The following is a 22,821-nucleotide window of genomic DNA, read 5'->3' on the forward strand; positions in this document are numbered from 1 at the left end:
ATCTGCTATCTCTGCTCCTATATCCATGCAGTCTAATGTGGCTGGAGAAAACCTTATAACCCCGTTGACCAACCCATTTTAAATTCCTGCCCACAAACCTCAAATGGCCTCCTTATGCTCCGTGGTAACTTCTATATCATCTCCCTGGTTCCTTCACTCCCCATTGTTCTAGACAACGACTACACGCCTTTCCCCTCTCTTCCAACCCTCAAGATGTCCTCCTTCATCCTCAGCTCATGGCTTGGCATCCTACTTCACTAAAGATATCAAATAGCTGGAAGAGAATTTCCATAGAATCTCCACACCATGAGTTTCTGCATCTACACACTCTGACTTCCAAACTGTCCCCATTGATGAACTATGCTTGCTACTGTGTAAGCCAAATTCTCAACTTGTATTTTCCTGACACCATCAACTTTCCCTCTCTGTTGAATCATTCCCACCAGAATAATCTGTGATGCCATCATTTTTCTTCCTTAAAAGCAATACAAATAAAAAACCCTTTCTTAACCCCATTCCTTGTCAGCTACTGTTTCATTCCCCTGTTTCCCTTTGTAGCAAAGTTTTTCAAATGAATCGTCTCCAATTCTTCTTGTCCCGTTATCCCTTAAACTTATTCTGGTCAGGCTTTTGAACGTTCCCATTCTGGGCATACAAAAAACTCTTGCCAAAATCACCCATAGCCCATAGATTGTTTAATTCAATAGTCAATTCTCAGTCCTCAGCTTGTTTGATCCATCAGCATTTGACACAGTTGATCATTCCCTCCTCCTGGATACCTTTTCTTCATTTGACTTTTAAAATGTTGCATTCTTGGTTTTCTTCTTTTCTCAGGTTCTTTTCTATCTCCTTTGCAAATTTCTCATCTCCTGAATGTCTTCATAATGGAGTGCCTCAGGGCTCTCAGTTCTTGAATCCTCTTCTCTGTCTACACCGACTTCCTATGTACCCTGACTCCCTTGGTCATCTCAACTAGTCCCATTACTTTAAATACCACTGAAATGCTTATGACTGTCAAATTGCATCTGTCCCCTACTTCAGTACCAAATCATAGGCTTGGATATCCAATGCCCTTTTTGATATCTCTGTTTGACAGCTCATCCTCAACATGTCCAACATGAAACTCATGATCTTCTCCTCAAGGCTTGCTGCACCGGTAGCCTGTTATCTCTCTATAGATGTCAACTCCATCCTTCCAATTGCTCAGGTCAACAACTTTGATGTCATCGCTAACTCCCCTCTTTCACTCTAGTGGTCTGTCTTCAAATATGACTAAACTTTGACTATTTCTCACTACCTATACTGCTTCTTCCTGTTCTGAGACACTCATTTGTCTTCCTTAGATTATTACCTCCATGTATCTATCCTTCTCCTCACTATAGTATATTCTCTACAGCAGAGAGAGGGTTTTTCTTTTTTTTTAAGTGTGAGTAATATCATGTCATTCCTTTTCCCATGTCACTCAGAGCCCAAGTTGTAGTCTTTTTTTTTTTTTTGCGGTACGCGGGCCTCTCACTGATGTGGCCTCTCCCCCCGCGGAGCACAGGCTCCGGACGCGCAGGCTCAGCGGCCATGGCTCACGGGCCCAGCCGCTCCGCAGCATGTGGGATCCTCCCGGACCCGGGCACGAACCCGTGTCCCCTGCATCGGCAGGCGGACTCTCAACCACTGCACCACCAGGGAAGCCCCAAGTTGTAGTCTTTACAATGGCCACTTTGACTCATCTCTTACCAGTTTCTCTCTTCCTCACTCCTCCAACTGCATGAGACCCCTTGCACTTTCTTGCCAGACACACCTCCCATCTTTGCAGTTACTGACTGCTTTTCCAGCAATGATATTCTTTACATATATCCATGTGGATGACTCCCTCAACTCTTTCAAGTCTCTGCTCAAATGTCACCTCTCACTGGGGTCTATCCTGACCAATCTCTTAATGCTGCAACCTGTTCTCTCCCTACTTGGCATTTATGATTCCCCTTATCCTTTTCTATCTTTTCTTCTTTAGCACTCATCAACTTCTAACATGCTCTGTGATGTATTTATTACATTTATTGTGTATTACCTTTCTCCCCTTGGTAGAATATAAGTCCTACAATGGCAGAAATATTTTCTTTCTTTTTTTTAAGCTGATGTGTCTTAAGTTCCTAGAGCAGTGTCAGGCATATTGTAGACACCCACACAGTATTATTTGAATAAACAAAAACAAGTTATGAGATAGCTGGGGTATACACTGCCATGATTAAGACATAATTTGAAGTGTTTTTTTTTTTTTCTTCCGGATCATCTTCAATGTCCACCATGACTCAGCGGGGTAAAAAATGTCCACTGAAATTTCGGAAGTGATCCACTGTGCTTGCTTTCTCAGTGCTAACAACGTAGGACACTGTCAGTAATTTGAATAGTATATTTTTATTATACTCAAATAGAAATGGCTATAGAGTTCATGCATTCATTAGTTTATTCAATCTAGTATATAAACTATACTTATTTATCACCTACCATATATGTGTACTTTTCAGAACACAGAAGAATACAGAGATGAAAAAGAAAGATCAGAAAATGTACTTCAAGACTGTACATTCTCATGGTGAGAGGCAGGCAATAAACGTACACTTATAAATAAGAAAATTTTTGATTCTCACAAGTGTTATTTTAAAAAAAGTGGAACAGGGTAATGGACTGGAAGATGATGGGATGACCAGGGAATCCTCTCTGACGAGATGATCTTTGAGAAAACTCAATAATGAGGAGAAGCCAGCTGCTTGAAGAGGAAAGAAAAGAGATTCTAGACAGAAGTTCAAAGGCCTTGGGGCAAAAATAAGTTTGACACCTTAGAAACACAGAATGAAGATCATCAAATTTCTAGTGAAGCGATCAGGGGAAAGAATGTTATAGAATGTGGTTGGAGCAGTACACGGAGGCTGAATCATGTGGAGTCTTACCATTTAAGGAATTTATCTCCAAATCCCTATTGTGGAATTTTAAGCAGGGGAACGACAGGACTGATGTTTTAGAAAGAGCAGGATAGCTGTTAAGAGAATGGGCTCAGGCAGGAGAGGAAGCAGGGAGACAAGTTAGGAGGCTCAGAAAGAATTGGGATTAGAGGACTTCCCTGGCGGTCCAGTGGTTAAGACCCCATGCTCCCAATGCAGGGGGCAAGGGTTCAATCCCTGGTTGGGAAAGAACTTGCATGCCTTGTAGCATGGCCAAAAAAAAAAAAAAAAAAGGAATTGGGATTAGAGACCAGGTGGATAGCAAAGGACATAGTGAGACAGAGCCAGATTTAGTTGTCATTTTTTCATTTTAACAAATTTTATTTTTAGTGAAGTACAGTTGATTTACAATGTTGTATTAATTTCTGCCATACAGCAAAGTTTATTCAGTTTTACATATAAAGACACTTCTTAATGGTTTTTTTTCCATTATGGTTTATCTCAGGATATTGAATATAGTTGCCTGTGCTATATAGTAGGACCTTGTTGTTTATGCATCCTATATGTAATAATTTGCATCTGCTAACCCCAAACTTCCAGTCCTTCCCTCCCCCACCCCCTCCCCTCTGGCAACCACAGATCTGTTCTCTAGGTCTCTGAGTCTGTTTGTGTTTCATAGATCAATTCATTTGGAGACAGGGCCAGATTTAGATTATATTTCAGAGTAAAGACAAAGACTTGCTGTTGGATTGGAGGTGAGAAGTAAGGAGAAAAAAGGGACCTAAAACGACTGGTGAGAAAGACACGATTCTGCCCACACTGCCAGGTCTCCTGATGCTCACATTGTGGTAGGTGTGGTAGAAAGAGTTATGAGCCGTACATCTGTGCTTGAGCCCTGAGTCTTGGACTATTAATTTATGTGAAAGATAGTAACAAAAATAACAGCATACATTACTGCTGCTAATACTGAGTGCTGTCTATATATTCGACACTCTGCTTTTTTCCTTTACGTGAAATATTTCACTTAGTCCTTACAATATCCCTTCCCCATTTTATAGATGATGAGAAAGGCTCAGAAATGCAGAATAATTTTGCCAAGGTCACGCAACCAGTCAGTGGCTGAAGTGGGTTTGAATTCAGATCTGCCTGACTTTAAGACCATAGATATTAACAGCTATGCTGTACTGCCTTCCAGAAGAGTGATTCTTGATTTTACAGTTCAAAACACCCTTTCACATTTTATGTCATTTAATTCTCAAGAAGTAGGCTTCATTCCCATTGACTGTTACACTGATGCTGTGATATAAGGAAGGATTATAATTATTTCCATTTTAAAGATCTAAAAGGTGAAGCTTAGTGGTTAAATGAATTTTTAAGGTCACACATGTAGTAAGTGACAAAGCTGTAAATCAAAACAAAGTTTCTGGTCCCTACCCCATGAGCTCTATAGAGGATAAGTCAGTTGACTTAGTTTGACCTCAGTTTCCAGATGGGTAAATCAGGGATGGGTGGACTAAATGATTTATACTACATGATCTGCCTTTTTAAGTCTATGTGTGTAAGTGCCTCTCTGGCTTTTGTGTGTTGAACCACAATTGCTTAGCTGGCTGGGCATTTCCTGACTGTATTCACTCATCACCTTCATACATTACCTTTCTTCACATCTAACCTATAAAATTCTGGCTGACTACGTCCAACAATTTTCTGGAAACATCAAGGAAGTCACAAATATTTGTGTGGTGGCGTTCTTTTATACTTCTGTTGTATTCCTTGTAGTGTTAAACAGTGATAGCCACATTTTAGAATCTCATAAAACCTTTTATTTCATGTAGAATGAAATGATTTAAAATTATAAAAAAGAAGTCTAACATATATATGACTGTAATGACACAATTTTATTTTGACTTTTTTCAAAGAACTGCTTCAGCATCATATATATGTATGTGTATGTGTGCATGTATATATATATAAAATATATATTTCTTTAAGGAATTTAAGAATAACTGAAGATAATAGAATTGTTGAAGATTTTAAACAAGGGAAATGGTAGAATTGTCATTTAGGATAATTACTCAAAAGGTTGTGAATTGAGTAGCTAGAACAGGAGAGATGTTAAAGGTAGGAAGAGTTAGGAAGTTATAAAAATAATCTTGGTAAAGTATAATTGGTGCTTGAGTTACAATCAGGATTCCCCATACAGGGAACAATAAGGAAAATAGAAATATAGGATGCAATAGATCACACTGATAAATACACACACACTCTCACACAAATACACACACACACATTTCTGTGCAAGAAGTCACAGAAATATTTTGATGAATTTTAAAGTGGCTAGTTTAATTAATATCAGCCATCTAGATATGCCAGAAAACGCTTGATTTTTAATAAAGTTACTTTGAACCTGTCTTATGAAACACTAGTGATCCCACTTAATTTAGTGTAATTTAATTTAAAGACATTGAGTTGTCTGGAAAATTGACTCAAATTTTCATTGCTTTGCATACTTATATACTCTGAAAGTACATTAGAAATGTCATTCTTGGAGGGAGTATATATGTGAGTTTATCTATGAATGAGAGGGAGCGGGGTGGGAACAGGGAAGGGAGAAGAAGAGAGTTTGCATCTGCATATGTCAGTGGTGTCTTCTAGATTTTAGCAAAGTTTTTTCCTCCTGTCGTGTATCTGACCAAATGATCACTGCCTTTAACCAAGTTAGTAAATCTTATGTTCCATTCTATCTATATTCAGGTAGAATTAATGATAGTTTGTATGTATTAAAGAAGGAAGAGTAATTATACATTTTTTAAAAATGAGGGTGATGCATAGGCTTGTTCTGAAGCATTGTGGGAAATCTCCAGGGTGGGACTAGATCTCCAGCTGCTTGAGGTGATGTGTTCTGTGTGAAGACTCAGTATGTTCTAACAGGTGGTGAAAAAATTGTTACTCACAGGCTGGGTTGACCAGAGTTTCAGCCACTCCAAGTAAAATGTATTGAAGAACCAGGTGGAAACAGGGCATGGAGGAAATGGTGGCAACTTTGCCTGAAAGGACTGCTCGACTGGATGGAAGTGCTTTCTGTGTATTTCAAAGAAGGCAGCTACCATCACAGACAATGCAGCAGAAAGATTGCCAGCAACTGAAGAAAAAGTGAAAAAGAAAAAAAAATTTTAAAGAGCCTCCAAATCAGTGTAATAGGCTATAGCATTTCTTACACATGGACAGTAGAGGATGTATCCTCAACATCTGTTGTCTTTGCTGATGTTCCGAGGATATCCAGATGCCAGCTAACTGTGTTGTGTGATTTTCCTGTGCTCAGGCTCTGGTCTCTCAGAAATGGCTACATTAGTTCCCTATTTCCTGACTTACTGGTTACATGGCCTCAGTTATTTAACCTCATTATCTCTTTCCTCAGCTCTAAGATGGGGTTAAAGACACTTACTTTGTAGGATGGCTATGAGATTTAAAGACAATGTACAGTTATTATTGTAACGGTTCCTGGTAGCAATTAGTAGCAATTATTATTGAAGCTAAAGCAATGGTTTTGAACTTTTATCCTCAGATAAGTTATATTATTCTGATAACTTTTTTAGATATATCTGAATCAAAAATGATTTGGGAAAATTTTAAATAAAATGATCTCTTTATAAGATTTTAATTATTATTGAAAAACAGTTTTGAAATAACCTGTAAGCATCATCAGTCCTCAGTTTTCTGACATTTCTCTAATCTTTTCAGAAAAAGTAAAGCAGCTATTACAGAATTAAAGACTAGAAACTTTGGCTTAGGAAAAAAATATTAAAGGTGAATTAACTAGGAAACAGATATAAATGGAAGCAATTATTCAGATAGTGGTTCATCTTTTCTCTTTTACTTTTAAGGAATTATCTAGGAATTTTTGGTTGAAAATGAGTAGAGATTTTGTTACAATTTTGGTACAGTTTATATCTACTGCAACCATTCCATTTCTCAATTTATCATTCCTATTACTGGACTTAATCCCATTGTTAGAGCAGAGGCAAACTTTAGCTTGATGGAATTTACTTGAAATTTAGAGATAGTCACCTTTTGCTAACTTGCATAAAAGTTCAGATAAGGCAAAGCTTTCAATTCAGAAAAATCAATCTAATGTTTAAATAGCTTAGTGTTTGTTTTGGTTGATAGAGAAACTGGTAGGTAAATTTTTTGATTGTATCGTAGCATTTAAATGTATCCATAAAATCTGCTCTTTACTGAGACCTCAAGAAATAGAAGGTGTAAAAAGGGAGGAAATCTGAATAACAGAAAATTTGAGGAATTTTAAAATTTATTATTACTTTAAATTAGGTTCCACGAAGGCCCATTCATTAATGAAGTAGAGATTTTGGTTCTGTTAACAGTTCATATTTAAAAAAGGAATTTTAATATTATCTACCTTTAAGATAAAATTCATCACAGGATTTATCTAGATTACTTGGCACATTAAGACTCACCAGAAAGAGACCTGAAATGTCAATTCAATTTAATATTTACTGTGTTACCGCTATATGTAAAGCAGTTTGCTAGGGCAGTTGGGGCCAGGTTTGGCCCATGAGTGTAGTGGTTGGCCAAACCTTGGTTTAGTCATCAGATTTTATGGCTTACTGATGAATTTTAGCTCTGACTTGATGCGGAATTGTGGCGTTTTTACCTGGGCCTCTGTTTCCTGTACATAGGCGTGAAATGTGAGAGAGAAGTCTCTTGGCCTCTTTCTCTGTCCTTGAAACTCAAAGTATAGTCCCTGATCAACAGCTTAGGGATCACCTGGAAGCTTGCTAGACATACAGAATCTCAAGCTTCATCCTAGAAGGACTGAATCAGATCTGCATTCAACAAGATCCAAGAAGACTTCTACACACATTAAACTTCTCTAGCATAGAGCACTCTGAGACCTGGTCTAGGAAAACCCAATGAAAGATAGTTCTCCAATTTCAAGCAAAGCACAAATATTTAACTCATTTACCTAGATATTTTAGGGCAAAGTGTATTTTACCTGAAGCATCTAGGTAACTACATTTGCTTTTTATTTGCTGCTGCACTCTGGTGCAAGTGAAAAATGGCTTTTTAAAAATTCATAACAAAGTTGGATTCCAACCTAAATTTAATCTGCTCCATTTTTATTCCTAACTTCTATTAGATCATAACTCGTCCAAAGCAGAGTGCAGTTTATCAGAATGTACACATTTTACACCTCTAGCAGATCTGTATTTACAAGATAAAGCACATGGTTCCAAAGGAGATATTATATTCAGATAAATAATGTATGTTTTAATATTGGCTGTGTGATTGTAGACAGGTCTATAAAAGTCTTAAAGCTCTTATAGTTTGTTCTATTATCCCACCATGTAATAATTTTCCAAACTAGACCACAATGAAATTTTTAAAAGTCAGAATTTATTCAAACATTTCGGTTGTACTTGCCATTTCCTATTGAAGTAGAATCTAATACTACAATATAGATACGTTAAGATTCTTCCATTATTGGTTAAATTTACCTCACTGAGAAAACTATGGGTTTTTTATGTGTAGTTTGATGTATGAGTCTCTGATGTGTAACACAACAGTAAGTATGGAATTCTACTGAGTCCTTGAGAAATTGCCCTTGGATCCATGATTTTGGAAAATTCTGAGAATATGAAATTAGCTAATGTAAGAATATACTGGTGTCCATAAAACAGTCTTATAGAGACAGCTGTGATTTTATCATCATACATATCTGCTGCCTTTGTGGAAGATCCTTCTCACCCACTATTAGAATGGCATATGTTTTTTGCTTTATTGTTTCTCCTACTAGTGGTATGTTGCTGTATTTGAATTGAGCTATCCATATTCTGTCTTTCGTTTCTCTTTAGACCACTGGGAACTCATTTCAGGAGATTCGGCTTCAGTTTGTGTTTAAACTTCTGAATCTGGAACAGGTAACTCATTTACATGGAGATCAGTTATACAAGTGTATCTGTAAGGCATAAATGATTGCTTCAGATGGTTTACTAGATGGTCGCCTCAAATTTAATTCCAGTGTTCATGTCAACTTTAAAAGTAAGAACCTGAGAACATTAACGTGCTTTCATTAAACAAGTGAACAACCGAATGAACGAGTTATTCAGGCTAGATATTTGCATGTTACTTCTTTTAGTGTTTATACACTTCCTCTTGCCAGGTATTTTGCGATGGGTATGCACTGTGATGTTTCTTGGGAAAATGTCACAGTTCTAAAAACTATAATAGAGAAAAAGTAGTTTTGATGAAATAATCCTACTTTCAATGAAGGTGATTGGATCTCTGACTTGGTTTTTAATTTATCAAGCATTTTGATTCCAACCAAAAAGAAATTTTATATCGCTGCCAATTATTAGGACTAGTAGAAGTTAATGGTTATACAAGAAGGAACCAACACCTTGGCTGTACCTATATCATAAAAGACTTTAAGTTAGAATTTGAATTTTCAACTTTTATTTTAAAGAGGAAGGTCTGGCAGATATTTGAATATACTTCATCTGCATTTCAATATCAATGCTACTTAAAAGCCCAGATAATTGCTACCTGCTGTGTTGTACACGTCTGCTTTGTATGAGGCTTAATAACAATCTTAATTAGGCTAATCTTAGATTAATACTTGTGTGTGTCAGCACTAGCTACTAAACGCCACATACTGCAGGGCTTTAGTTAATGGTAAGGAAAGGAAATACTCATGGTGTAAACATTTTTGAACTGAAAAAGGCTAAAACAAAGGATATCCAACGATGACAGAGGATAAATCACAATATCACTGATTCTAGATTTTTAGTGTACTAAGACTGACTTTTAAACAGACAAATCTGTCACATGTAACATTAGGAAAATACAGTCTTGATGAAACACTCTGAGCGTATCAAACCTTTGCCTTTCACAGTTCTGGAAGGTTTGGAGATATTTTTATTGTTGGTACTTTGGTACACTTGTTGTTTTCTTTAGCTGATGAACTCAAGAATGTCCTGTCTTGAATAAGAAACTCCTCTTTCGTTGCACTGTTTATGAGCTAGATGAAGGAAAGTGAGCTCATTTTTTTCCCTTTATTAAATTTCTAGTTTGACCAACTGAATGAGATTTCTCTACCCCTCACTCTTGGCCGGGGCTGTGATTATCCATGTCAAACACTAGGCATCGTCATTGTCTATACCATCTGCCTCCTTAAACATGATGGGGAATGACTGAATGTGAAAGGGAGTGGGGGACTCCAGGAGCAACTACTCATTGTGATGACAAAATTTTTCATTCACTTCATAGCCTTAATTGGAAATCGCAGTCAGGATTCCAAATTAACACTGATAACTTCTATAATCTAAGAACCATGTATGGCTGGTAAGTGGAATAATGATGATGATGATGATGATGATGATGATGATGCAATGGGCTTAGAATTAGAAGGTCTGAATTCAAATAAGACATTATCTTTGAGACCCTTGACCTAGTAAATGATGAATTATCATGAAGTTAAGGGGGGTATGTATATGAAGGTGCCTAGGTTCCAATTAGGAATTCATAAATATTTGTATGTTCATAATTTATATACTTATATACTTCACTCACATTTTCAAGGCACTTGGGTTCAAAGTGAAAGTAAATTTTAATGTTAGATTAATTCAGTTATGTAAATTACTATCAAAAATACCCTAGGTTTATGTTTATATGTCCTGATAAAACTTATTCATCTTCCATAATCACAAGCAGAATATGGAAAACTTAAGCAAACATTTAGTTAAAAAGATGCATACCTCTTTATATTCCCATAGCAAAATGTTATGCAAATAAGTGAACAAGTATGTAAATGAACAAATGAATGGAGTCTGGCTTAGAAACAACTGAATTCAGTATTCTGTATGCAGGAGAATATAGCTCAGTTTTTTTAGATGAATCTAGTTTCTTTCTTTTTCCTGCCCAATAAGTCTGTTACCACTCTTCATAGGGAATATTTAGTTCATTAACATCAAACAATATGTTAGATAACTCTGTCTAACTTTCCTCTATCCAGAAAAGCACACACACTTCTTTAAGAATAAACATGATTTCAAATATGCAAGAGTGGAGAATTGTCCAAGAGAAAGTTGCTCATATTTCAAGTGAATTTAAGATTTCTTATTCTCAGGATTTTTTTTTTTTTTTTTTTTTTTTTTTTTTGGCTGCACAGCATGGCTTTTGGGATCTTAGTTCTCCAACCAGGGATTGAACCTGAGCCCTCACCTGGTCAGCAGTGAAAGTGTGGAGTCCTAACCACTGAACTGCCAGGGAATTCCCAGGAAGGATTTTTTTTTTTTTTTTGGCAGTACGCAGGCCTCTCACTGTTGTGGCCTCTCCCCCCGCGGAGCACAGGCTCCGGACGCGCAGGCTCAGCGGCCATGGCTCACGGGCCCAGCCGCTCCGCGGCATGTGGGATCTTCCCGGACCGGGGCACGAACCCGTGTCCCCTGCATCAGCAGGCGGACTCTCAACCACTGTGCCACCAGGGAAGCCCCCAGGAAGGATTTTTAAAGTAGTTCTTTCAGTCATGTTGTATACCATATTTCTCTAAAGTAGCCCAATTAAAAAAATTTTTTAGTACTAAAGCATAATTTGGAAGCATAGACTCAATTTTCATGATTCTGTACAGGACTGCCAAAGTGTCTGGTATTTTGCAATGTAAATTTACCCCCATTTTCTTCTGCATTCAGTATATTAATAGTACACTTGCTGTGGGTAGGTACGATGTCTTTTCTTTTGTATCCTCAAATAGTGTCGGGCATTCACTAATACTGATTTGGATTTCACTGGCAGACAAAAAAAACACTTTTTAAGATTTAAGGACTGTCAAAACCTATTAAGATTTATAGTTTGCCTAAACCTATGGCAATAAATAATGTCAGGGTTACTGGCTTATGGAATAAATCAAAACAGAATATGCACTAAAGACCTCTACAGTTGAAGATAAAATAAACTAGGGAGAGTTTAGTCACTTGAGTTCTTTCCAAAAACAAATCTACTTTGTGATGTGATCTTGTTGATGGCTTTGGTAAATAGGAAGCACATACCCTAAAATGTAATTTATAAACAGAGGAACAGCAAAATATATAATAATGGGTTACTAGAAGACTGCTTGGTCTTCACAGATCTCTACAAAGGAGGAATTAAGAATAACAACTGGTTAACCAAGAGAAAAGAATCAGTTGCTTAACCTTGGCTATTTCAATGAAGTTATTTCTCAAGTAGATGATAAGACATAAAGTTGCCATTGCATGCTATTTCTTTTTTTTTTTTTCGGTACGTGGGCCTCTCACTGTTGTGGCCTCTCCTGTTGCGGAGCACAGGCTCTGGACGCTCAGGCTCAGCGGCCATGGCTCACGGGCCCAGCCGTTCCGCGGCATGTGGGATCTTCCCGGACCAGGGCACGAACCTGTGTCCCCTGCATCGGCAGGCGGACTCTCAACCACTGCGCCACCAGGGAAGACCCATGCTATTTCTTAAGTGTTTCAAACTCCCTTTGTTTTGTGTTTATACTCACCAAACAATGAGACCTGCCCCTTGCAAATGATGACTCAATATTAGTTAACATTTATAGAGTTTTCACTCTGTGTCCCAATTGGGCTCCAGGTACTGGTGTCACCCTGAATGATTTCAAAAGTCTTACAGAACAAAGGGACCCAAAATTTATCTCAGGCATGCCCCTCAATAAAAAAAAAATAAGTGAACTAGAAGACAAGAAAGGTTAAGTGGCTTTTCCAATTCACTCAGGAGCAGCTCAGTACAGAGCAGGGGCTGAGACCTCCATTTCTGGTCGTTAGATTGAGCCTGGTTTTCCTGTACCATCGTTTGTCATCTTGTTCCACGGCAGCACCTGAGGGACCACAGCGAGGCAGAGGAGAGTGTGACCAGAATGCTCCTCCTCTCCCATTTCATTGGCAGAAATTTTATTTTACAGTCTATTGATTGTGTTCTGAGTAAGAAGTCCTACATTTTTTTTCACTTTAAAAAATGGGAGTAGACCAAAGAATCCGCCTGCCAATGCAGGGGACACGGGTTTGATCCCTGGTCCAGGAAGATCCCGCGTGCTGCGGAGCAACTAAGCCCATGTGCCACAACTACTGAGGCCCGCGCTCCTAGAGCCCGTGCTCCACAACAAGAGAAGCCACCGCAATGAGAAGCCCGTGTACAGCAACGAAGAGTAGCCCCGCTCACTGCAACTAGAGAAAGCCCACGCGCAGCAATGAAGACCCAATGTAGCCAAAAATAAATAAAATAAAATAAATTAATTTTAAAAAATAGGAGTAGACCATAACAACAGCAAGGCTGTAATTATGTGAGGTAATGGATGTGTTAACTAACCTTATTGTGATAAATATTTTGCAATATAGGCTTGCATCAATTCATGACACTGTGTACCTTAAACTTATACAGTATGTCAATTATATCTCAATAAAGCTGGAAAAAATGTTTGAAAACTACTGTTATACACTTTACTATTGGAAGAAGTACTACATTAAAGCTGTGAATACGACTGACTTTTAATAAATTTTTCTGCTGGTTCAGAAGTTAAAGCCTCCCAAATGTAGCTCAGCATTATTTTTTAGGTCCATTACCTGTGTTAATTTTTAAGAACATTCTCAGCATCGACTTAAGAGTAGAGACTGCTTTACTTGAAAAAGAAGAGGCCATTTGGTGGCATTGGAAGTTGCACCAAGTCTTTATGTGTATCTTCTGAGGAAGCATAAAAGGATGAAAAGAAAATGGGACACTGATGTCTATGTAGAGATTTGAGAAGCTGGACATAATCACTCTCAAATTCACCTTCTTCCCAATTTGTCAAAATCAGACTACCCCAGAGCATATAGCTAGCTTAGATCCTAGTACAGTGTTTTTTTATTGTAAAAGTTGTAAACCATTCACTTGAAATGGTAAGCTGTACTTACTAATGCATGCAAACAGAAATGGGCCATCTCTCTTAGAGGGATATAGGCAGGTGCTGAAATACTCCATTAAAGGAGCTAAAAGTAGTAGTGGTAGGATGCTGACGACATTCATTACTGTAACTGGCAGAAGAAATCCACCCAAATTCAGGTTGGAATTCATGGTCTGCAGATAATATCCTGAAGGAATCTGTATTTGAAGGGGGAAAGAGCCATTCAGTAAGACTTTTAAATTTTAAATTTTAAAGTAACTTTGGAGGAAGTGTCCTGTGGCAGATTCCTTGTCCCTTGCCAGTACTCTGTGACAGATGAGCTGGATGTTCCCCGGGTCTCCAAGGTCATGATTATGAACTGACAAAGGAGAGTAGGAACTGTGTCTAGTCTATTGACAATTCTACTGATTCTTTATGGACGAATATTTTGTCCTCTAGTCTATCTTCTTAATTTTCCTTGGAAAAGTAAAAGTGACCCTAATTTTGTGCTTGGGATGACACATAAGAAATCATGTAATAAATTTTGCATATAAGCAAATAAGCTTTTTGTTTTTCCCAACAATAAAGCAAAAGCCAGTAGAAAGTATTAAGACTTTCATTTTCACCTGGATTAAAAAATAGTTTGGGGCTAGACTAGATCCTTTAAATACCATCGAGTTTGATGGCGAAATAGGTAAGAATGATTTTTCCCTAAGAGGGGACCCAGTGAGGAAACACATTACTTGTTGTAGGCTGTCTTTATAGGCTACCTGGATCGGCCTTGTTTTTAACATAAGCCAAGTAAGACGAGAAAAGGGAGAGAAAACATACTTGTGTCTATACTCTCCTTTTAAACTAATCGTGTGGCACTAGAGGACCAAAAAGGGAACTCCAAGAAAAAAGTTGCACAATAAAGTAGCAGAAATGAAAACGAAAACAAAACACTAACAACACCTCTACCTCACTGGAAACCATCAAGGTAGTGTTAGAATTTTTTTAAAAAAACCTAATACTAACTAAAACTCTAACATTAACTTGGAGTCTCTTCAAGTATTCCTAACCTCTCATTAGGTCACAACATCAGAACTAAAGTACAATGTCACAGGAAAAGGGGCATCTCCTCACTTTTATAGTTCATGAGCTGTGTTGCAATAATCACATCTTTGTCATTATCATTAGTAGCACAGAGTATTTCTTTCATTCCCAGGGGCACACAAAGCTACTGAGTGGCTTGGCGAGAAAGTCAACCCAAGTCTTGTCCTTGAGGAATGGATTCTCCATTTTTTCTTACAGTGTGTGAACTACATTAGGAGTCCTGCCTTACCTCCATCCTGGGAGAGCAACCCAGCTCAAACATCCAGATAACAGCTTCTTGTTTGAAACCTTCACTAACTCCTTCTCTATTATCAATTGTGCAATTCGAGGAGGTATAAGGAGAAGCAGAGTCATAAGTCAGTATAGCTGCTAACCAGCCCACCAGTTGTAAAATCAGCCTATTGCTATGTTAACTGCCTAAATCCAGGAATGGACCACATTTTCACTGAGATTCTTTCTATCTGTATAAAATATGTCCTGGTGATAATTTATCTTCCAATCTTTAATTTGACCCTTGGGATTGTAAACAGGATTGTTTTGGTTGGGTACAGATGGCAAGAGGGAAGGGAGTATTAGCTAGTTCTGCCCTAGGTCAATCAAAATATTAAGCATGTATCCCCAGTCAGAGGAAAATGAATGATGGTTTTTAAAATAGTGCTGGCAGCAGAACTACTCTAAGACTGAAAGGATCTCAGTACAACTTGAAAGTTTCTGTTACTGATTTCAAGTGAGAATTATTGTTAACAGGAATAAAGTTATTGTCGGCATGAATCACAGACACAGAAACCTGTTAACTTAATAATGTGGCAAATGTACTATTAATCTTTAGTGAAGCAATATTAATATATTGCATAATCTAAAAAAAGGCCCCGATAGCTTGAAATCATTTCTGCTTCTGCCTCAAGTTCTGAAATCATCTCCTTTAAAAATTTTAAATACTTTTATTTCATGCAAGCCTCTGAGAATTCAGGAATAACTGCTGTCAATAAAGATTCATTTTCACCTTTGAATGGCCAGTAATGTCAAATGGCAACATCATTGGCCTTAATATCAACATATTTTAAATGTATGTCTTGGAACTGAAGGTCAATAATGGCTACTAAATTTAAAATATGGAATTCGATGATGTTTTATTCTTGGTATTTTGATCGCCTTTATACTGGTGATTATTTCGTCTGGAGGCAAAAATCTTATTCCAGCCTATCCCAATGGAAGTTACCTCTGCCTCCCTTGAGAAGTACATTCTAAACATTTTCTTTGAAGTTTCTGGTATAACATTACTGTATATGATTTTGGAACCTGTATAGTCTGTACCAGGGATTTTTAACCCAGCTGCAAGAGAGGGATAGTGGGTAACAGCAAAGTGTGGGCATTGATACCAGCCTGGGGTAGGGATAGCCACTCTGCCATATGCTAGTAGGGTAACCAAGAACCAATTGCAAGTCACTTAATGTCTCTGAGACTCAGATTTAGAATAGTAAAATCTGCCCTGTAGGCTTGCTTTGGGGGTTAAATTAGACACTGTGAAGTCATCTTTTAGAGGCTCTGACACATATAGGTGGTCAATAAGTATTAGTATTTGTTCTTTGCAATAAACTAGGCATCTAGATTTGGTGATATGCTTAAAAATTAGCTTATCAAAATTTATTCTAATTTATGTTAAATTTAAAAATATGTAACAGTTTGCAGAGAAGACTCGAACTTAGTAAAAAAAAAAAATCGGGTCACTACATTATGAAGGTAAGAATCAGTATGTGCTATTTGCACAGAAGGTTCGAGGCATCCCATGGAACCACTAGTAATTTTGTACTCATGATTAATTTCTCCATTCTAAGATGTTTTCATGATATTTAAAAAAATTTTAATACATTTATTTAACCCAATAAAGTAAAAATATTTTAGCACGATCAATATAAAAATTATTAATGAGATATTTACATTGTTCTTTTTTCATATTGAGCCTTCAAAATCTGGTATTTTACCCGTATAGTATGTTTCATTTTACAAGGCACATTCCAAATGCTCAAGAGCAACAAGTGGCTACCATATTGAACAGTACAGTTCTAGAACAATATGGGAGACAGTGATTAAAGTGTGTGGGATGCAAATGGTGATATGTTTTAAAAGTTCACCTGTAGATATGCACCTCTTATCTGCTCACCTACGTTACCCTAGAACTAAATAGGCATCATGCTTTTACTTGTGTGTCAAAGCTGTGGCTTAGAGTGTCTATCCAAGCTTACAAAACTACCATCTTTCTCCTCCCCTTCTGAGGTTAAAAGAATACACCCACTACCAAAGCTTGAAGTCTAACCATCAACAGTTAGCAAAAGACCTTAGCTGGTTGAGGGCTCTTATGATTAAAAGTTAGGGAAGCCCATCACAACTCCAGCATTATGTAGAAGCTAATAAATAGCAGTTGTTACGTTTACTTATTGCAGGAACAAGCACCCAAAGTTTAACGTGGATTCTCTTAGTTCAGTTATGTTAAAATAATCCAAATAGTTTCCAGGCAGTTACTCTATCATCTGAAACTGCTGTGTCTGAATACTGCTGGCATATGTTAGAAACAGCTAACCTGGATTTACAAACTGTTTCTACCCTGTAGTGATAAATATGTTCAAATGAGTTTCTTGGAATGGAAGGGGGAAGTTAACATGAGAATAGAGTCTACCAGATCAGACTTCGGCCTCAGTGAAAGTATTTCCCAACACCAAGTCTCTCTGATACCATTGCTGACAGTTTGTTTTTTTTTGGCAACATGAAGTTAAATTTAACTCCTGTGAAGAAAGAGTTTTTGGAGTTGAGGTTTTAGAAAAAGCTGATTCATTTGGCTTGGCTTTACTTATATTTTCTGTGTGAATATAATGTAATATTTTCTGTGGCCTTTTTCTTTAAGAATTTGAAAACCCACTTAGTAGAAGAGGATGGGTGTTGGTCTCTAGCATGGGTGACAAACCAATCTCCAGCACGTGAATCAGACTGCGTACTTGGAAGAAGTCAGAGGTGCACATCCCCAGTTTCTTTCAGAATCTTGGATGTAGCCCCTCTAGATTTTTATTTTTTATATACAGCAGGTTCTTATTAGTCATCAATTTTATACACATCAGTATCTACATGTCAATCCCAATCTCCCAATTCATCACACCACCACCACCACCACCACCCCCGCCGCTTTCCCCTCTTGATGTTCGTAAGATCCATCCATGTCTCTACAAATTACCCAATTTCATTCCTTTTTATGGCTGAGTAATATTCCATTGTATATATGTACCACATCTTCTTTATCCATTCGTCTGTTGATGGACACTTAGGTTGCTTCCATGACCTGGCTCTTGTAAGTAGTGCTTCAATGAACATTGGGGTGCATGTGTCTTTTTGAATTATGGTTTTCTCTGGGTATATGCCTAGTAGTGGGATTGTTGGGTCATATGGTAATTCTATTTTTAGTTTTTTAAGGAACCTCCATACTGTTCTCCATAGTGGCTGTATCAATTTACATTCCCACCAACAGTGCAAGAGGGTTCCCTTTTCTCCACACCCTCTCCAGCATTTGTTGCTTGTAGATTTTCTGATGATGCACATTCTAATTGGTGTGAGGTGATACCTCATTGTAGTTTTGATTTGCATTTCTCTAATAATCAGTGATGTTGAGCAGCTTTTCATGTGCCTCTTGGCCATTTGTTTGTCTTCTTTGGAGAAATGTCTATTTAGGTCTTCTTCTGCCCATTTTTTGATTGGGTTGTTTGTTTTAATATTGAGCTGCATGAGCTGTTTATATATTTGGAGATTAATCCTTTGTCCATTCATTCCTTTGCAAATATTTTCTCCTATACTGAGGGTTGTCTTTTCATCTTGTATACAGTTGCCTTTGCTGTGCAAAAACTTTTAAGTTTCATTAGGCCCATTTTTTAATTTTCGTTTTTATTTCCTTTACTCTAGGAGGTGGGTCAAAAAAGATCTTGCTGTGATTAATGTCAAAGAGTGTTCTTCCTATGTTTTCCTCTAAGAATTTTATAGTGTCCAATCTTAACATTTAGGTTGTTAATCCATTTTGAGTATATTTTTGTGTATGGTGTTAGGGAGTGTTCTAATTTCATTCTTTTACATGTAGCTGTCCAGTTTTCCCAGTACCACTTACTGAAGAGGCTGTCTTTTCTCCACTGTGTATCCTTGCCTCCTTTGTCATAGACTAGTTGACCATAGGTGTATGGGTTTATCTCTGGGCTTTCTATCCTGTTCCATTGATTTATATTTCGGTTTTTGTGCTGGTACCATATTGTCTTGATTACTGTAGCTTTATAGTATAGTCTGAAGTCAGGGACCCTGATTCCTCCAGCTCCATTTTTTTCCCTCAAGATTGCTTTGGATATTTGGGTTCTTTTGTGTCTCCATACAAAATTTAAGATTGTTTTAGTTCTGTAAAAAATGTCACTGGTAATTTCCTAGGGATTGCACTGAATCTGTAGATTGCTTTGGGTAGTATAGTCATTTTCATGAATATTGACTCTTCCAATCCAAGAACATGGTATATCTCTCCATCTGTTTGTGTCATCTTCGATTTGTTTCATCAGTGTCTTACAGTTTTTCTGAGTACAGGTATTTTACCTCCTTAGGTATGTTTATTCCTAGGTATTTTATTCTTTTTGTTGCAATGGTGAATGGGAATGTTTCCTTAATTTCTCTTTCTGATCTTTCATTGTTAGTGTACAGGAATGCAAGAGATTTCTGTGCATTAATTTTGTATCCTGCAACTTTACATAATATTATGTCATGTGCAAACAGTGACAGTTTTACTTCTTCTTTTCCAATTTGTATTCCTTTCATTTCCTTTTCTTCTGTGATTGCCATGGCTAGGACTTCCAAAACTGTGTTGAATAATAGTGGCAAGTGTGGACATCCTTGTCTTGTTCCTGATCTTAGAGGAGATGCTTTCAGTTTTTCACCATTGAGAGTGATGTTTGCTGTGGGTTTGTCTTTTATGATTTGTCATATATGGTTATTATGCAGAGGTAGGTTCCCTCTATGCCCACTTTCTGGAGAGTTTTTATCATAAATGGTGTTGAATTTTGTCAAAAGCTTTTTCTGCATCTATTGAGATGATCATATGGTTTTTATTCTTCAATTTGTTAATATGGTGTACCACATTGATTGATTTGTGTATATTGAAGAATCCTTGCATCCCTGGGATAAATCACACTTAATCATGGTGTGTGATCCTTTTAACGTGTTGTTGGATTCTGTTTGCTAGTATTTTGTTGAGGATTTTTGCATCTATATTCATCAGTGATATAGGTCTGTAATTTTCTTTTTTTGTAGTTTCTTTGTCTGATTTTGTTATCAGGGTGGTGGTGGCCTCATAGAATGAGTTTGGGAATGTTCCTTTCTCTGCAATATTTTAGAAGAGTTTGAGAAGGATGGGTGCTAGCTCTTCTCTAAATGTTTGATAGAATTCACCTGTGAAGCCATCGGGGTCCTGGACTTTTGTTTGTTGGAAGATTTTTAATCACAGTTTCAACTTCATTACTTGTGATTGGTCTGTTATATTTTCTGTTTCTTCTTGGTTCAGCCTTGGAAGGTTATACCTTTATAAGACTGTGTCCATTTCTTCCAGGTTGTCCATTTTATTAGCACAGAGTTGCTTGTAGTAGTCTCTCATGATGCTTTATATTTCTGTGGTGTCCATTGTAACTTCTTTTTCATTTCTAATTTTATTGATTTGAGTCCTCTCCCTCTTTTTCTTGATGAGCCTGGCTAAAGGTTTATGAATTTTGTTTATCTTCTCAAAGAACAAACTTTTAGTTTTATTGATCTTTGCTATTGTTTTCTTCGTTTCTATTTCATTTATTTCTGCTCTGATCTTTATGATTTCTTACCTTCTACTGACTTTGGGTTTTCTTTGTTTTTCTTTCTCTAGTTCCTTTAGGTGTAAGGTTAGATTGTTTATTTGAGATTTTTCTTGTTTCTTGAGGTAGGATTGTATTGCTGTAAACTTCCCTCTTAGAACTGCTTTTGCTGCATCCCATAGGTTTTGGATCATCATGTTTTCAATGTCATTTGTCTCTAGGTATTTTCTGATTTCTTCTTTGATTTCTTCAGTGATCTCTTGGTTATTTAGTAACACATTGTTTAGCCTCCATGTTTTTGTGTTTTTTACATTTTTTCCCCTGTAATTGATTTCTAATCTCATAGTGTTGTGGTCAGAAAAGATGCTTGATATGATTTCAGTTTTCTTAAATTTACCGAGGCTTGATTTGTGACCCAAGATGTGATCAATCCTGGAGAATGTTCCGTGGGCACTTGAGAAAAAAGTGTAATCTGCTGTTTTTGGATGGAATGTCCTATAAATATCAATTAAATCTGTCTGGTCTATTGTGTCATTTAACGCTTGTGTTTCCTTATTCATTTTCTGTTTGGATGATCTGTCCATTGGTGTAAGTGAGTGTTAAAGCCCCCCACTATTATTGTGTTACTGTCGATTTCCTTTTTTAGAGCTGTTAGCATTTGCCTTATGTATTGAGGTGCTCCTACGTTGGGTGTATATATATTTATAATTGGTATATCTTCTTCTTGGATTGATCCCTTGATCATTATGTAGTGTCCTTGCATGCCTCTTGTAACATTCTTTATTTTAAAGTCTATTTTATCTGATATTAGTATTGCTACTCCAGCTTTCTTTTGATTTCCAATTGCATGGAATATCTTTTTCCACCCCCTCACTTTCAGTCTGTATGTGTCCCTAGGTCTGAAGTGAGTCTCTTGTAGACAGCTTGTATATGGATCTTGTTTTTGTATCCATTCAGCAAGCCTGTGTCTTTTGGTTGGAGCACTTAATCCATTCACATTTAAGGTAATTATTGATATGTATGTTCCTATTACCATTTTCTTAACTGTTTTGGGTTTGTTTTTGTAGGTCCTTTTCTTCTCTTGTGTTTCCCATTTAGAGACATTCCTTTAGCATTTGTTGTAGAGGTGGTTTGGTGGTGCTGAATTTTCTTAGCTTTTGCTTGTCTGTAAAGCTTTTGATTTCTCAGTGGAATCTGAATGAGATCCTTGCGGGGTAGAGTAATCTTGGTTGTAGGTTCTTCCCTTTCATCACTTTAAGTATATCGTGCCACTGTCTCCTGGTTTGTAGAGTTTCTGCTTAGAAATCAGCTCTTAACCTTATGAGAGTTCCCTTGTATTTGTGGTTTTTCCCTTGTTTCTTTTAATAATTTTTCTTCGTCTTTAATTTTTGTCAATTTTATTACTGTGTGTTTCGGCGTGTTTCTCCTTGGGTTTATCCTGCCTGGGACTCTTTGCACATCCTGGACTTGGGTGGCTATTTCTTTCCCATGTTAGGGAAATTTTCAACTATAATCTCTTCAAATATTTTCTTGGGTCCTTTCTCTCTCTCTTCTCCTTCTGGGACCCCTATAATGCAAATGTTGTTGTGTTTAATGTTGTCCCAGAGGTCTCTTAGGCTGTCTTAATTTCTTTTCATTCTTTTTTCTTTATTCTGTTCTGCAGCAGTGAATTCTACCATTCTGTCTTCCAGGTCACTTATCCATTCTTCTGCCTCAGTTATTCTGCTATTGATTCCTTCTAGTGTATTTTTCAATTCAGTTATTGTATTGTTCATTTCTGTTTGTTTGTTCTTTAATTCTTCTAGATGTTTGTTCTTTAATTCTTCTAGGTCTTTGTTAAACATTTCTTTCATCTTCTCGATCTTTGCCTCCATTCTTTTTCTGAAGTCCTAGATCATCTTCACCATCATTATTCTGAATTCTTTTTCTTAACGTTTGCCTGTCTCCACTTTATTTAGTTGTTTTTCTGGGGTTTTATCATGTTCCTTCATCTTGTACATAGTCCTCTGCCTTTTCATTTTGTCTATCTTTCTGTGAATGT

At 37.1% G+C, this 22,821-nt stretch overlaps 1 protein-coding gene across 1 annotated transcript in view; it reads right to left on the minus strand.

Moving 5' to 3' along the window:
• SLC15A5 (solute carrier family 15 member 5) overlaps positions 1–22,821 on the minus strand; it is a 90,339-nt gene that overhangs the window by 32,664 nt on the left and 34,854 nt on the right. Inside the window, 3 exon segments of the mRNA XM_060024345.1 lie at positions 5,885–5,986; positions 5,989–6,072; positions 13,871–14,057. Of these exon segments, the coding sequence (XP_059880328.1) occupies positions 5,885–5,986; positions 5,989–6,072; positions 13,871–14,057 (373 nt within the window).

Source organism: Delphinus delphis, chromosome 11 (assembly GCF_949987515.2).
Source record: "Delphinus delphis chromosome 11, mDelDel1.2, whole genome shotgun sequence".
Lineage (NCBI taxonomy): Eukaryota > Metazoa > Chordata > Mammalia > Artiodactyla > Delphinidae > Delphinus > Delphinus delphis.